This window comes from Topomyia yanbarensis, chromosome 1 (assembly GCF_030247195.1).
Source record: "Topomyia yanbarensis strain Yona2022 chromosome 1, ASM3024719v1, whole genome shotgun sequence".
NCBI classification, from domain to species: Eukaryota; Metazoa; Arthropoda; class Insecta; order Diptera; family Culicidae; genus Topomyia; species Topomyia yanbarensis.
Genome location: NC_080670.1, coordinates 158,920,411 through 158,937,694, shown reverse-complemented (window position 1 = coordinate 158,937,694; position 17,284 = coordinate 158,920,411). Strand labels below are relative to the sequence as shown.

At 42.3% G+C, this 17,284-nt stretch overlaps 2 protein-coding genes across 6 annotated transcripts in view; both read right to left on the bottom strand.

Annotated features, from left to right (window-relative positions):
* LOC131678967 (MAP kinase-activating death domain protein) overlaps window positions 1-15,868 on the bottom strand; it is a 67,022-nt gene extending 51,154 nt beyond the window's left edge. For all 5 annotated transcript variants that reach the window (XM_058959439.1, XM_058959476.1, XM_058959467.1 and 2 more), the window contains exon 1: window positions 15,453-15,868. The gene's annotated coding sequence lies outside the window, so the exon portion shown is untranslated. The remainder of the gene's footprint in view (window positions 1-15,452) is intronic.
* Window positions 15,869-16,289: 421 nt separating this feature from the next.
* On the bottom strand, window positions 16,290-17,284 carry LOC131676390 (THAP domain-containing protein 5-like). The gene is made up of 3 exons (XM_058955457.1): window positions 17,134-17,284; window positions 16,804-17,072; window positions 16,290-16,733 (listed from the first exon to the last, which is right to left on the bottom strand). The coding sequence occupies exons 2-3, from the start codon at window positions 17,066-17,068 to the stop codon at window positions 16,366-16,368; spliced, it is 633 nt and encodes a 210-aa protein (XP_058811440.1). The 5' UTR covers window positions 17,069-17,072; window positions 17,134-17,284; the 3' UTR covers window positions 16,290-16,365.

Sequence of the window (17,284 nt, the reverse complement as noted above, 5' to 3'; positions counted from 1 at the left end):
TTCTAGGAACACCGAAAATCTCATGTGATATTTCAATCAGAGATTCAGTACAGGATAGGTTGGACCTTGGTTGGGAACGGGTAACTTTGTAATATTGCGAAACTTCTCTGGGCATCGAGGAGATTTCAATTTTCACGGCACCGCATGGAATTATTTGGTCGATGATAATTAATCTAGCTTACTCTACGATCTTTGCTACAGCATTAAAAATGTGACCTATGTCTATGACCACATTTCCGTTCCCGGATTTCTATGAAAGTGGGAAAACGAGCGCAAAAAGTTTGCAATAATTTTTGCTAGTTTTGTTGAAAGTCTTGTTTATTCTGGACTAACAGGTCCGTAGCGTCATCTTCTGGCGCCTTTGGTAGAGTCTCAGTTATGCGCCTTTTGCTGTCTACTTTGGCTTTTTTTTCAAGGATTTTTAGGAACGTGTTCACTGGAAAACAGACAGAGAAAGAATGACCGGAACACGATGAGAATGAAGAAACGGTGAAAATTCGCCTTTATTTTAAACACTGAGAAAAGATATGTCTTCAAACAGGAATCGAACCTGCGATCTTCCTGTCTCTAGTTGGGTGCGTTAACCACTCCGCCATCGAGGAACTGTGATGATGTCATCACATATTACCAATAGTATGGTGATCACCGCCGCAGCCTCCAATACCTCCTAATTGACCCATCGACCCCCAATGTCTCTTATAAGCAGATCGTCACTTCTCCCTCTCATCGATCGGGCCAAATCTCTCTCGTTATCTATTTTTAGGTCCTGGACAGCGCACAGGCTTGAGATATTTATTATCACTGTTTGCCCTCTTAGCTAACTCAGTCGCCGCCAGACTTCTGGCAGTGAATAGAGCTATGGAGGGGCATGTTGATGTCTGCCGTTAAATTTTCACCGTTTCTTCATTCTCACCGTTCCGATCATTCGTTCTCTGGCTGTTTTCCAGTGGACACGTTCATAAAAATCCTTGAAAATGAAAAAAAAAAAAACAGTTTTTCAGTTCGACTTTCGAACAATAATTTTGTGTGTGTACCTGGGGATGATACTCCTATCCTGACTTATTTTATTACTAACCCTCTAACTAACACTTATTTTATAAAGCAGACCAAGATTTTGGCACCCACTAAGGTTGGCACCCTTGGCGATATGAGGAAACTGGATAAAGGAAATTTCCAACGAAGAAACCAATAACAATAATATAACTCAATTTTAGGAAATATATCAATTCTGTAACTACGAGTCCGAGAGCTCGGAACATATTCCATTGTTCAGTACTATTTCCACAGACAAACAGACATAACTCTTCGAAGAATTATTCGTGATTTTCATCGCTCACATTCTAATGTTCACTACTAAACACCATCAGCGCCATCTACTGGCGTTCCTGCTCAACTTTTTCGATTATCTCATCGAAGACAGTGATGCCGGTAAGCGTTGACAGATTGTTGTTTGTTAGCTTGTAAGTTTTTTCGTTCAACTGACAGGATAGGTATAAGTTTTGAATACAATAGTGAGTTGGTTTCAAGTGATTCAAGTTCTACCATCTTCTTCTTCCCGTTAAGTAGGAGCTACCCATGAATGGATATACGTACTCATAACTTATCCTCTAATGGGGACCTTTTGTATTACAGTAACAATAATATGCCAAGAGTCCTTATATTTACATATTTGTGCTATGAATCTGCCTTTCGATATCTTGGATCAAAACTCAAAGCTTGATGTGAAATATGACGTTAACGAGATTTGGCAATTCTTTGAGTTATTGTTTGCAAGATGTAGGTATTGTAGGACATATATTGAAATTAATGTTAATATTAGTTTTCTTTAAATCCTGCAGATAATTACGGATATAAGCCGAGGATAAGCAGCAGACAAAGCTAAAGGTTCTTCAACAAACTTCACCTTGCGAAACTATCGATGCTGCTCTGAAAGCAGTTTCAGTTATGAAAATGAATTCCTTATGACAATAGATAAAGGAATAATTTAGTCAGTACTCTCAGCTGAACCTTTTCCAATATCAAATGTGTTGATGTTTTCTGTAGATTCTTTGTGTATCAATACTCGAGTACGCATCCGCTTCCATCTAATACCAACGAACAATTCATTTATATTGGGTGTGCTTTGCTAAATAACATTGTATTAAGAAGTATCAATTAAAAGCTAGGCTGATCAAGCATAACTACAACGTTGTGTTCGTAAACGCATCCGAATAGCTTTGTTCAATGTCTAACAGGTGGGACACATAATTTGAGGGACTCACGGACGTTATTAATAACGGAAAAAATGCCACAACCAACGGTACGATTAACACAAAATGGTACCCTGAAATCAGGTATCAGGCATATACCATTACCTGTTGAAAACTTTTGCTTCGTGACTTCTCGCATTTTTCACTAACCTTTGTTTTGACAATCTCGTGTCGGGATATTTTCCAGACTACTACGGGCGTATATCAATTATTGAACAGTGGCGCCACAGCGTTATGCGTGGTTCCTGCACACTAACATATTTGTAATTTGATATGTTAGCGATGGTGAAATTTAGAGTGTTATGTCTGTTTACTACATTGGATTCGGGCCATTTGTAACATGTAGAGCAAACAGGGGCAGTCACAAAAGATGAATAGTGGTCACAGTGGCCTGACAAAAAAAAAGAAATATAACAATGAATTATAAAGTCATGAAGCTTGCGATTTTTTGTTTCTGAGTTCAATAATTTTTAGGTCTTGAAATGAAAATTTATTTTTTTCAAGACTGCTTCTTTTTCAGAATGACTATCTGATGGCTAGAGAATATTTATAAATTGTTTCTCATTCTTTATCATAAACTTCTGATTTTTGGATTTGCTCCGATACTAAGTTTCTAATTTATAAAACATGGTCTACAAGTTTGATATAATGACCAAGAATGCGATATACAATTGTTTGAATACAGAGCCGTAGCAACCTAATGGGTAAGAGGGGACTTTGCCCCCCACGCGTTTTGCGCCGAACGAAATTAAAGAATAATCAAAAAGCAAGAGATCCATTTGTATAGTTTATACTGTGGTAATTAGTATCGACCCGAAATTTCATCGCCGCAAGTGGCCGCGCTTCATGAAGCACCGCGCTTAGACGATCTGTCATAATATCGCAAATTGTATAATGAAGGGCCGAATGTGAACACAAGTTGTTCAAAAAATAGATTCAGTTTTGTCGATGTACGGCTGCTTCAACTGGTGTGGATGGGCACCGTGCACAGCTATCTACTTCCACTCTGCAATCTTTTCCTCTTTAGTCTGCAAATTGCATTTAAGATTGTAGTTCGCTTGCGCTATAATTGCGGTCCGCAGCACAAATTGTTTGATATACTCCATGTCGGCTGGTATTTTCTACAAAGTTTTCTTGTAGCTGTAGCACCTGCGCTACACATATTGCCTGGATGTTTTTCTTGTCCTCCTTAATTCCGTGGCAATGTGAATCTTTCCAGCGCCGACTGAGGATGGCGCATTGCCGCTGATTCTAAACGCCTTCCTCAATTTTCTCTCGAGATTTTCCAGAGCTGAACTGACCAACTCTATTTGATGATGCCGAAACTTTAGGTTAACACGGGGGCAGCCAACGTGTTGATTACTCTGACTTCACGCGTTCAAGAAAGACTTCAAGATACAGTTCACTTGGTTCAAGAACGTTATTTCGGAGCTTAAGTTTGATGTCGGTGTGGCGAATCCCGGGGAGCTGCAGGAATCCGATATACTGATATGATTCGCCGCGAATCGTATCCCGAATCATTTCACCTTCGTCGCAGTCTCCAGTCCCGACCAATCGCCCTGATGGGGGTTGAGAATTGTGGTACCACGGGTTATGAAATCTGGCAATAAACGGGGCTCGTGTAACGCCCAATTTCTAAGATACTGCGTACCCTCGCGTTCATCATTGGGTTAGACAGGAGACAGCTGACATATCGTCGATTTCTTCGCCTGTTCATTTCTTCTAGCGCCTAAGCCATTGTTGCCCTTCGCGATATTGTACGGGGACCTCCCAAATATTGGTTCAAAAGCTATAACATCGCTGATATCGGGTAGATCTTCGCTGAAATTGGGCTTCTTGTGGCTGATTTGGTCATAGAAGTTTAACGCCTTAGTCATTTGGATAAGATACTGTATTAGTGTGTCGTGTTTTTTCGTCAGCTGGCAAGCTCCCAGCATGCGAAGCTCAGTAGATACAATGATAGCGACTGAGTTGTTCGAGATCCGACTCTCGAATCTCCGCTACCCTGGAGGTATTTGCTTTTCCCGGTGATGTTGAGACTGGTCGCCTCTAGGTGTAAGTGGGTATCGTAAACATCTTACGGTTGCCACTGCAACACAGAATACTTCCAGGTTTTGCACAAATTCCAGGTGAATTGGGAGCACGTTACCATTCATGACCTGAAGTTCACAGGTCAACTTAAAAGAATACTGCAGCTTTGGGTTCCTGGGGCACGACATTGAATTCGTGTCGTGACATTGCGCAACCGCTTCATCCACATTAAATACCAAATCACGTAGCAACTGCTGACCAAGGGGTGGGTCTCTTTTTTCTTGTTTCTTAACGACTAAGAGTAAATCAATTTATTGTTTTTATCTTGTAATGAGCGAGACGATAAAGGAAGAAAGTTTAGAACAGCGTGGAAACGGTCATATGAGCAAGCTTAGAGTTTATTGACGACGTAACCTTTTGTGCTCTACCGCAGGAGTCCGTATCGTCTTGAGCACTAAATATTAAAAATACTTTTTTTTCCAGTCCCTTGCTTTAAATATACGTTAAGTTTAATAAAAAAAAATTGCCCCCTCACGCAAAACAGGATTGCTACGGCTCTGTTTGAATAGGTCGTACCAGACATTATTACTAGATACTGCTTTTTTCCACCGTTTCTGAAAGGGATACTCAAAACCGAATGTAAAGTGGTCAGAGTTATTTTGGTAGTCTATTAGTGATCGAGACCTGCATATCCAAGTAATTCTAAACACATTTTTAATAGTTTGGCGTCGTCTTGATATCAAGGCGATACCGGTTTGCATTGAAATTTTCTTTGTGGCTCATAACTCTGAAACTGGAACATCAATCGAAAAAAAAATCAATAGCTGTCTACACAGATAAAAAAAAATCATGTAAAATTATGCTAACTATACTGCACATAAAGGAAACGCACCAATAGTGTAAAATTATGCGAGTGATTAGGTTTACATTGGCCACAAATCGTACTATAAATAACTTACGTATGTATTGGTGACGATACCGACATCAAATCCGTTAAATAATACCAAGACTTGAACCGACAATCTTTGACTCACCAGAGACACCCCTTTGTGGACTAGGCTAAAGCGACACATAACAACGTGACTGCAAAGTGGCGTACATAAGCTTGGCTTGAGCGTGGACGATCCAAGCGCATTGAGTTGCGGCTCGTGCATGTATGTGTATGACGCTGTTAGTTTTTCTCTTTGCTCAACACCTTTTCGTATAAAATCGTGTAAAAATAAGATATTTTACCTGAAAGTTGAATGAATAGCGCGCAGGTCTCGAGCAGAATAGTGTAAATTTCCATAGGAACATACAGATTTGCATGATTTTCAGGGGTCATTTTATGTGCATGATATATAGCGGAAATTTATTCGTGAAACATAATTACACGAATAGTTTTTCTGCGATATCAGGAAATACGCTGAAGTTAATTTTCATATTTTTTTGCTGTGTATGGTAGCATTACACCGTTCATTTGAAACTAATGGCGTTTTCGTTTTTACCTGGTGCTGCATCGGTGTTGTGTAAAAAAGAGATAGACTGATTACACCCAAGTTTGACTGAGTGTAGCACTGACTACACCGGTGTAGTGCACCGTCAAAAACGAAAACGACATAAGTTTGTGCAAATTTGATTAGTCATCGTTGAGAAAATTGGGGGGCATTATTTGACACGTACATAAAACCCCAGAAACATGTCTCGATTTCGACGAATTGAGTGGAATGATATATGTCATTAGGCCATCCCGGTCTCGTTTAGATAGTTTAAAGTGATAGCATAGCCCTCTGTTTATGAGAAAGGCAAACAAATCTGCATAAAAATCATTAGTTCCAAATCATATCATCTGCAACACGTCAAACATTCATCTTGTTGTTACCTCATAAAGCGGTATCGTCAGCTGACACATATATTCATGAATTACTAAACAAAAACAAAATGAGGTATCCCGCATTGTATAAGTCGTTTTGGCTTTCGAACAAGGCATACATGCGGGCGTGAAGAGCAAAGACTGCAAAACTCTCATGTTAATTATTGTTGCTTCAATTTCCATATCTTGTCGGTGCCAACGTTATAAAAATTATCTTTGTCAGTTTTCGATCCAAAGATTCTGGTTCAATCTGCTTGATCTGTAAAATAATAGAGCAAAACTTGATGAAGATATTACGTGGGTAGAAGTTGTTACGTGGTAGCAATAATAGTAGACATATGTAGATGATATGAGATATCTATATTGTTCGTGCGTCGTTCTGTTCCCTACTTTGTCATGTTGCGTACAGTTGCGTCAATAGCTGTTGCTCTTCATGGCATATTACATCGGATTCCACGATGACAGAATACTCCTTCCCTTCCCCCAGCAAATAACTTGTATAGTTATTTATTATAAAATCAGTTCAAATTTATCGTTAAAAATAGATGACCATCTACATGAGAGATCTGGAGGGAACAAATTCTCTTGCTTCCACACACTTTATTTAGTTTGGCATTTATTACCCCGGGTGCATCCACATTAATTTGCGCTATGCTGCTAAAAGCGAGATGATTCGACAAGTAAACGCTTTGAAACTTGCTTCATCAAGATGATATTTTTTGTGCGTGACAATTATTGGATTTTTATTTCTTGCAACTACAATCCGACATATTCCAATTACACGAAGACACTGTGAAAATGAAATTGGTTGGATGAAAGGATGTGCACACGTGCCTTATGTTTTCGTGATGCTCAACAGGTTTTATAATTTTAATGAAAGCTAAACATTTTTCCGTAAGACGCAATTCTTCCAAAACCACCCTCCTGCAAATGGTCAGCTTCAGCTACTGAACGTAACTAATGAAAGTTTGTTAACCTTGCTTCTCTTATGTTCTCGGTTGTGCAAAATTGACCCATAAAACAAGGACATGCTTTCATTTTCGACATTGTACACTGATATAGTGTATACGGAATCGTTTCGTCTAATAAAAACAGCGTCCTACAGCGCAAACTCTGGTAGTTTCCAATGTCAACAGAAGTCCAGTTGTTGGACAATTTGCGGCATCGTCATCTTCCTGCCGAGCAAGGATTATCGCTTTCTCTCCCATTACGCCGAGCTTTCTAAATTACATAACTTTTGTTTTCAGCATCACTTTGGTTGAGTTGTCACTCAAATATCGTTAGATGGCTGTTTGCTCACTGGAGCCACGGGATTCATTGTGGACCATTCCCATCCTATCACTGTTAAGTATTATGAGGTGAACTGAACTCGAATGTGATGGCATCATCAGCAGCCTCCATAGAGACGCATGATTGCGTAATTTTTTTAATTGGATTACTTATAGGTATATTCCCTGGTCTGGCTATTCAGACCGTTCGCACTCTTCTGATAAGCTTTTCGACATTCGCGTATATTTGGGCCGCAAATAAGGGGGGGGGGGTTCTTCGTCTGATTGTCATATACACTCAACAATCGGCTGCGGAGTAAGTCGGCCAAAATAGAAGGTCAATATAGTACTAAAGTTCTGCTTTTTACTTATACAACGTCAAACAACATTAAAAGACGGACGGACCTCGAACCATAAAAATCTTGTGATTCGTCGCATCCCCATTGCGAGAACATGGTAAGCAATAATGCTAGCAAGCTTCAAGTAGGATTTTGCCATCACTGCTTGCACGGTATGATTCAGTCGTGAGCAAAATCGATTAAATTCCAAGGTCGTTAGCACGCAGTCTGAATATTGAAACATAAACCGACGGTACTCGAAGCACGGGGCACATAGTAAATAGTATTTGCGTTAGAGTGTATACCACAACAGGGGATGCTGTGCGGCAAACATTTAACATTTTCCCGGGTGTGGTATTGGTATGGTGCGAGGCCAGAAGAAGACTTCAATTGAGTTTCCACCGTATTTATATAACTTGTTGCGGGTGAATGTTTTCCCTGTTTGATTCATTATTGGAGAATATCTGAGGGACAGCGAGCACTCTGTGTAGAGGGTGTGCTAAATAAAAAAGGATCAATAGCAGGTGTCATATGCGGATTATCCTATTACATTGAACATCATTTACCATGTCTATGCATTATAAATAAAACAATTAGGGGAATTATGCTTAAAACCGACACCATAAGCATGACCCTTTTTCGGAGTTACCACAAAACCAATAAAAATATTGTTTTTGAGCAAATTTCTTCCTTAAAAATTTCTTCACAGGATCTAATTTTGTCAGCGCATCAAAAATTTAATTTGATTAAAAAATATTGGTTGCAAAACTGCAAGCAAAGTGATTTCTTTCATGCACTATGGGTAAAATCGATATCCCATATAATTTCTTTTCTCTTCGCTTTTTTTTATTAAAAATGTGATATACACGTCTATAAAAAAGAGTACATTAGTAAAAGTATGTGTGAAGCAAGTATGAGCTTTTTGTTATTTATTTATTTATTTAGCTACTTTAATCTAGCAGGTCATTCGCCGCATAAGGAAAAGGTATTGATTACATTTTGTTTTAAATCTTAATAAATTGTAATGCAGTTGGCTTGTTCTTGGTTGTTGGAAAAACTCTCTAAAATCTTCTGCACCCGACGAAAATGAGTTGGAGGTCTGGTGTGTTCTTGAGTTGCTTCAGATTGAGCCAACTCCGCTAGCGAATGACGGATCCCAATAGTAGAATGTCCGTAATAACCTACGAACTTGGAACTATTGAGAACCAGAGCTACAGGTCCAAAGTCCTGGTAAAGGAGGATGGTTGTGATGATCTAGGCCGTAGTCATCACGTAAAGCAACAACGGTCATAACCCCAAGTTCAAGGCGTGAAGCGATCCGTGCCGAGGGATGAGTGGTCGAGGGGGTGAAAAAGATGCTCGATCGTTAACGGAGCCTGTGGGGTACCTGGGCAACCCCCACAGTAAGCGTCCCTTACCACGTTACTGCGGAGCTCTGGCGTGGCGGACCTTTCTTTCTCGCGCAATTCGTGGGAACAATATGAGTGAAGTAAACAAAAATAAAAATCAAAAAACGGAGGTGCCGAACCCCTTTGCCAGAGGTGGTTTGGCGAGGTCTCCCCCAGTGGGGGGGGGGGGGGGTTAGTGGAGCGACGGGAGCTGCATCCGACAGCACCAGTGACTCCCCAGCGATGGTAGGAAATAGTCCTACTAACACGCTGGACGGGCCACTACCCGCGATGCTTAAAGTTGTGGAGCAATTCGACAGCATCGCAAATGCGAAACAAAACATCAGCAAGGATCTGAAACGGAACCTGTTGGTGCTCCGCAAAGCTGTTCGAGTCGCAAGACAAGAACAGGAAGCATACGTCAAGAGGGTGGAGGGAAGAGAGAATACCGACAGAGGAACCCAGACAGGGGCCTTCCCCTTCCCCTTCTATGGAGCAGCCAAGTCGTTCAAAGCGGCGGTTGATTTCCCCTCGAAGGGGCAAGGGCAAAACGGCGCCGAACCTGAAGCGACCTAGGAAGCCACCAAGAGAGGGTGCAAAAAGCAACGCCAAACGGCGTGTAACCGTGACGGCCAAACGCCGTTTGGGCGATGTAAAGCGGGGTGCAAATGACCCCCCCGGGCAGAAAAAAGGTACCACAAGGACAGAGGCGAGGCCTTGTGGGTGAAGACCGACGAGGACAAATATGCTGACGTCCTTAGGTCAATGCGGGCGGCCGAAAGCCTCTCGGCTCTTGGGCAGGGCGTGCGCAGAGTGAGATGCACCAAGACCGGCAAAATGCTCTTGGTGCTGAAGCGAGGCGCACAATCTAGTGCGGCGCACAATCTAGTGCGGCGCACTAAACCTTGATCATTAGGGGCGGAAGCAGTGATGCCACAAGTACAGATTTATCTAGAAAGGTACAGATTTTTGAAGCATTCTTGGTACTGATTATGTACGGTACAGATTACAGACTTTTGTAAAAAAGTACAGATTGGTACAGATTTTTTACAAGACAGCAAGGTAAAATAATTTAACCCTGCGATGCATCCCAGTAAACAGGAGGTAAACGTTAAGTTAGGAGAGATGCGAGAAACTTGCTTTCAGCAAATCAAAGGGATGATGTCTAAGTGAAAGGCGAGCGAATCTTCTCGAAGTGCATACGTTTACTCTGACCTACTCCATTTGAATTCCTACAAGCAAGTTTCTCGCATCCTATTGATATTACCAGCCCCATCTCAGCTTCTCGCCACCACTCTGTTGGCCACTTTTGGTTGCAAACAAAGTCGCAACGAGAATTTGAGCGGGAGCTGATATTTACATTACCCAGTCAAACTCATCATCCGGAATTCTAACTGGTTTCTTGCGGAATTCCAGCTCAAATAAAACAACCCAGTCAGAATGTCTGGTTTGATATCCCCGAATGAAAAATATGTTAAGAAAAATGATTTTTCTTACAAGCTTGTTATTGTTTGGGTACAGAATCCGGTACAGATTTTTCTATAGAAGAGTACAGATAGAAAAGATTTTTCAACTCCCAGTACAGATTTAATAGTGGTAACACTGGGCGGAAGTGACTCTCTAGTGCAAGCACCTGGACGAGTTCACGCCCGCAGACGATATCGTCGCTGCCGTCACAGAACAATGTGGCGCAGTAATCGAGCGGACCTCTGTGCGCTTGAGAGCGGTTCTCTCTGGCACGCAAGTAGCCTACCTCAGTTCGCATACCCCAGCCGCCTTCAGTGGATAGGTGCTATCGGTGCCTTGAGTTCGGCCCCGTACGAATGCAAGGGAATAGACAGGAGCAAATGATGTCGTCGCTGCGGCGAGGAGGGTCATAAAGAGCGGGGTTGCACTAAGGCACATAAATGCCTTACCTGCACCGCTAAGAAGCAGAAGATTATTTTCCTCCATTAGTTTGCTCGGGCAGGGCCAGGCCCTGCTCTAATTGATCTGGATAGACTATCATCCAAATTAGGGCCTCAATCCGTCCGGGTCCGGGGCCTAGTTCTGTGAATACGTGCCAGTTTTAGTAGGGAGCTCCAGCTCCCTACTAAACAGCGGGAGTGCTTGTTAGTAGGTTCGAGGCCGATCGTACTGCGCCATGGTACACTGGTGCTAAAGTGTCGGTTATTCCTGCTAGGTTTTGACTGGTCATTTCGATGCCGTAGAAGAGTCGACTGCGGATAAGCGCCTGGCTGATGTTTAGTACAGTTTGTCTGTTACTTTCGGGATGACGGGAACTTATTGTTCGGATTAACTTTTTTCGACTCTCGCAGTCCTTTTTTACTCGTCTGAAATGCGGGAGGAGAGTCAGCTTCCGATCTAGAGTTATGCCGAGAATCTTTGATTCCTTTTTGTATAGAATAGTTACTCCGGTGAGGCTAACAGGTCGACTAGTGGCTATATGATGGCTGTTACAGCAATGAGCAATGCAGCGGAGCTGCTGAAACCGACGGAGTCTGCCCTACGGCCGACTGCGTTGACAGCCGCTTGCAGTTTGATTCTAATTTTTCCGGTCGTCTTTCCGGTAACAACGAGCACTATATCATCGGCATACACGAAAATGTACACACCTTTTGGAAGAGCAGCAAAAAGCGTGTTCATACTCATGAGACAAAGGTTTACAGCAAGTACGGATCCTTGAGGAACCCCGTTGGTCTCAGTAAGAGATTTGATTGGCATCTACGATGACGACTCGGAATTTTCTGTTACACAAATATTCCTTGGTGAAGTGACCGAGATTCCCTCGCACTCCCCAATGGTGCAGCTGCTGAAGTACACCCTCACGCCACAAACTGTTGTAGGCCTTCGCGAGATCAAGGATGGCTGTGTCAGTGTGAAGTCTGTTTGTTACCGACTGACTGACAATCTCCCGGAAAGTGCCCAAATAGATTCCTGTACCAAGACCCTTCCGAAACGCGAACTGGCGGTGGTCTAGAAGATTATTTTCCTCCAGAAATTCAGTGAGGCGTTTGTTAACCATCCTTGCCATTACTTTCCCCGTGCATGGGAGTAGGTTGATGGGTTTGAAATCACTCGGTGCTATAGTTCCTTGACACCTTTTGGGAATAGGAACGGTTAAGAAAATTCGCCAGGAGTCAGGGAAGGGCCTACCTTCCCAAGCTGCGTTAAAGCTATCCAGCAGCGCTCTTCTGCCATCATGTGGTAAAAGCTTCAAATTTTGTGTAGCCTATATCCAGGCCTTCTGATTTGCCCCGTCCGGTGTTGAGCGACATGCCGGTACCGTACGGCGAAGAAGATGGGGCAAACACAGACGATTGGAAATTGACTAACGACGAGTTCAAAGAAGCGTCGATGCGACCAAAATCAAGAAAGCCCCCGGTCCGGATGGAATACCAAACGTGGTGCTGAAAACTGCGAAAAAAGAAATCGTGGGTATCGTGGACGTGTCACTAACGGTGATGGGTGAGACACTAGATGAATTGGGGTTGTTGGTTGAGGAGACAACAGACGCGATGGGGAACTGGATAAACGGGGTCAAGCTGCGGATAGCTCACCACAAGATAGAGGTTGTTGTTGGTCAACAACTGCAAAGCGGATCAGCAAATGTAGATCACCCTCGGGGGCAAGTGATTGCATCGAAGCGTGCACTGAAGCAATTGGGGGGATAGTCGACAACTGGTTGAGCTTCAACAACCACATCGATTACGCCTGCGAGGGAACGAACGCAATAGCGAGTATCATGCCAAACGTTGGCGGGTCGAAAAGCTGCACGAGATGTCTGCTATCTAATGTAGTACAAGTCGCGAGCGCGTACAGAACAATATCGTCGGAGGTAGTATGCGTTATCAGCTGAGTGACCCCCATCTGCATCACCCAGGCGGAGGAAGTCGAGTGCTACAATCGAGGAAACACCAGAAACGTGAGGAAGATGGTGAGAATCGATTCGATGACGACGTGGCAGTAGGAATGGGATAATCCCAAACTTTTCGACGTTGATCAATAGAAATCTCGGAAATGTGAACCTCCACCTGACACCGCTCCTGTCGGGCCCGGCTGCTTCCGGAAGTATCTTCATCGGTTCGGGCACGTAATGTCATCATTGTGCCCGGAGTGTGAGAAGGTTGAGTAGATACCGTAGTGAGGACAGGACATCAACCCGTGTAATGTTACCTACAGAAAGACAAGCGATGTAAAAACGTGGGACGCGGGCAACAGAGTCGTGATGCAGATCATGACCGAATTATAGCGGAAATGGCGTGATGAACAGCGAGCAACGGTTTCGGGAGAACTTCACTCGCTGGAAAACTCTCTGTCGGAGTAGGCTATGTCTAAACTCTAAACTCTAAGCTTGCTCATATGACCGTATTCCACGCTTTTCTTAACTTTCTTCCTTCATTTCCTTGCTCTTCCTTGAGTACTATGGTTCTTAATATTGAAAAATGCACTTACCTTCCAGTTCCTTGCTCATTAAATGCCGTTACAACACAAGACATATAAGCTATAACAAACTTTTTCAAAAACCTGCGTAAGCGTTTGAATGAAAATATGTTAAAAATCACCATCGTACCCAGGTTCGTATGCAGGAATCACCATTCTATCAAAGTTTGCATACAAGGTCCGTATAGCGAATGCCGGGCGATCGTAGCGCCGGCTAGTGACAAGTTGCTACCTGCCGATAGTGTTTCAAAGTGAGTTTTATTTCTTACACACATTGAAAGCTTGACTTGGAGACGGCGCCGATGGTTGAGTGGTAAGCGTGACCGCTACTCATTCCAGTTGGCCTGGATTCAATTCCAGCCGAGGTCGTTGAGATTTTTCTGAGGTGAAAAAATCTGTGGTCACGCCTTCCTTCGGAAGGGAAGTAATAAAGCCTTTCGTCCCCGGTCCATGAAATTGGTGGATCGATATCTAGTCCAGGTAGTGGAATTCGCCTCTCTGGCGTCGGTAAAGAAGAAGTAGATCCAACTTCTATACTCTTACTAACAAAAATATCCTCCTCCCGTGATATTTGTGGTGCGCAGTAGTATATACGGCCTCTAGCAAAAGCCAGTATCGGACTAACCATTCCTTCCCTTTCCTTCCGCGATCTACGTTCGGGCCTGGCCGGCGCTGGTATTGATCAGAAACACTTTAGGATTACCAGGAGTTGCACATTGAAAGATGTTTCGCTACTCCCAAGCATAATTATCTACTGATTCCCTGTGCAGCTTCAGCTAGTCCCGATCGATAACGGAGTAGCAGCCAAGGGTGGTCGCTCAAGCTCACATTGAAAGCTTGACTTGAATGTCAGTGCGCCTAGTGCTTAGAGTTCTAGAATGATTTTTTATCGATTCTCTAGGGAATAATAAACAGATTTGACACTAACGGTCTTACTTGACAACAGTTGTAGTCACACGCGATAGTATCATTTACTATAGACCCTTCTTTCCAATCCCACTGCAAAGGTGTGATATCAAATTAATTAATTTACCGATCCAAAACGTCAAATCTCTAGCTGAGAGTCTAGGTAAAAACTGTTATGAATCGATTGGGCATCGTTCTTAATAAATTGCGTAATTTACGTGGAAATCTTGGTACATTTTTTAACCCGTGATAGAGCTGAAGACGATCGACCGCCCAGTTAGCTTAGGTTTCAACCAGATGACGCAACTTGCCACATAGAGCTTGAAACAATGGATTCATTTCAATGAGCATTTGATTTCACGATTTTTATAGATGAATTGACATTTTAGGTCCTTTAAGCTATTTTTCTTGCGATTGCACGAAGTCCATGGTCTTCAGTGATAAGGCAGTCTCAATCGACCTTTATGCTTGAATAAGTTGTCTCAAATTGGACCATGCAGATGGACAATTTTAGGTATAGTCGATGGCAAAAAAAATCCAACCTGAAATTTAATTTCACTCGTTATATTTGACTCGTAAGGAAATGCAATTACCATGCATTTTGTTTCATATAACCAGTCATGGTAATCATAATTCGCGTAAGAAATTTTATTAAATGCTTAAATAGGGACGTAACTTGTTCCTTTGTACATAGAAAACCATCCTCTTTCTCCTAAAATCCCAATCCAAGGCCGTGCAGCGACCCACCAGAACAGAAGTGTTAAAACGCTCAGCTGTGAGCCGAACAATTCATCTCTACGTGAGACACCCTAACACCAGCGAAAGAGCCACATCCACCACCTGCAAGAGATAGTACTGACGACCAGTGAAAATATCGATTTTTCCTGTGAAACGAACAAGCAGAAATTCGGCCATCATGGAAGTCTCACCGTTTTGGTTGTGCTTTTGTTCGCAGAAAATTATGAGAATTGACTCACCCACGCAGCTGGAAACCAGTTCTAGTAGCACGTGCTAACCGTAGCCAATAAGTTACAAACTGATAAGCGTTGTTAACTTTGCATTAAATGCTCTTTTTTGAGCTATGTTCACCACTTCAGCCATATACTGATTCACTTCTCGTCACACCTTGACATTGCTTATAGGTCGGAACAAAATACCGTTTCACGAATTCTCCAGCACAGAAATAAAACAATTCCTAACGTCTATACTATTGGACTTTCACTAATGGTTAACTTTTGCTCCTAAACTTCAACACGCTTCAAATTTTCCACCATCATTTTCACAATCACCATTATGTAAGGCTGCCAGTTTTGTCGCGGATGGGAGCTTTTCCTTTTTCCAGCTTGTCTAGTCGAAGTCCTGTAGTTGACTGAAATTTTCGAACGCGACGGCTGCAGGAAAACGACGATTTTCCCCCCAACCAACCACCCACAACCGTGAACGTACATTCCGATCCCCTTCGAAGGCTATCACATGGGTTGATAAGGAACAGTCACGTGCTGAGATACGCCTGCGCTTATATTTTGTTGTGATGTTTTGACTGTTGTGGATATCGCTAGTGTCCGAGTGGCGTCAGCACGATAGTATAAAAGAACGATCGATGCAACTCTTAAGAGACTGCAGTGCAGCGAAAGTGGTATAGGTTGAAATGCGTTCATAAAAGGGAATGACCCAGTTAATTCAATCCGACTGGGATTGAATCTAGAATACAAATGAATTACGGTTCCCTGCTAGTATCGATTCGAATATGATTCTAATTATTGTATTCGTCAGAAAAGTTATATTAAAAGTTAATATTAAAACAGTTGTTGGTCCAGAAAGTTATTGGATTTCACTAGTTTAATTCATTTTATAAGTGAGTACAATATACCAATTGAAAAAATATATATTCTACATCAGTTGGCGACGTACCTCTTGTAGTTTGGCTTGCATTTCGTCTATCTTGTTCAAAAATTGACCCAGTCCCGGATCTACTTCGCGAGGTCGTCCCTTCCAGTCTACAGGACTTATTCGTTTCTTGTTGTTCTTTGATAAAGAGATACTTTCGCATGTCATTTCAAGTGTACAGTTTGTGGCGTTCGAATCGGACAAATCCTCATCACTTTTGTAGCTAATGGACTCACTTCCATCGAATGCTTCCGAATCAGCTGCTTCAATAAGCACTTCGCAATAGGTGAACTCGTTATCGGTTTCGTCCATCAGTTTGTTTTTTGAACTGACATTCTGGTTGTTATCGTACTCCAGAATGGTTGGTATAGCTGAAAATAGGTAAAAATATGTAGCCTTGCGATGTATTTTGACTCTTTGGTCTACACTTCAAATACCTACCATCGAATCGGATCCGTCGCCGTTGCTTGATCGTTGTAAGGTAGACCAAATCGTGAAAGCAGTCGCGACGAAAGTGTCGTGAACAGATAAACATATTGGTGGTATCAGTAGAGGAATCTATACCAAGAAAGTCTAACCATTTTTTCCTGCGTTTCTCATTGTACGGAAACCGGTGAAACGATACCTGATCTGGGTCAAGGTACGTTTGATGATGGGTTTTCTTGAACGATCTGTTGTGACAATTGGGTACGTGACACTTGGACATAGCGCTGTGAATTGAAATTGTAACCATCAAATGTTGTTCCCACAAAGAATGTATGGATACCTTACTTTATCTCGTAAAGCAAAACTGGAGCGTTTTAGATACAACGATGTTGATAAAACTCAGTAATATTTATTTACAATTGTTCACCTATCACCATTCATATTAAAAAAAATTAAAATTTTTCATATTCGAAAACAGATTTTTGAAACCTCAATG

Bases quoted from the DNA above. Each gene is read 5' to 3' on its own strand.
- LOC131676390 (XM_058955457.1), bottom strand. From the start codon at position 17,068: ATGTCCAAGTGTCACGTACCCAATTGTCACAACAGATCGTTCAAGAAA. The intron at 16,734-16,803 runs GTAGGTATTTGA...ACCTATTTTCAG, and splicing joins GCGACGGATCCGATTCGATG to CTATACCAACCATTCTGGAG.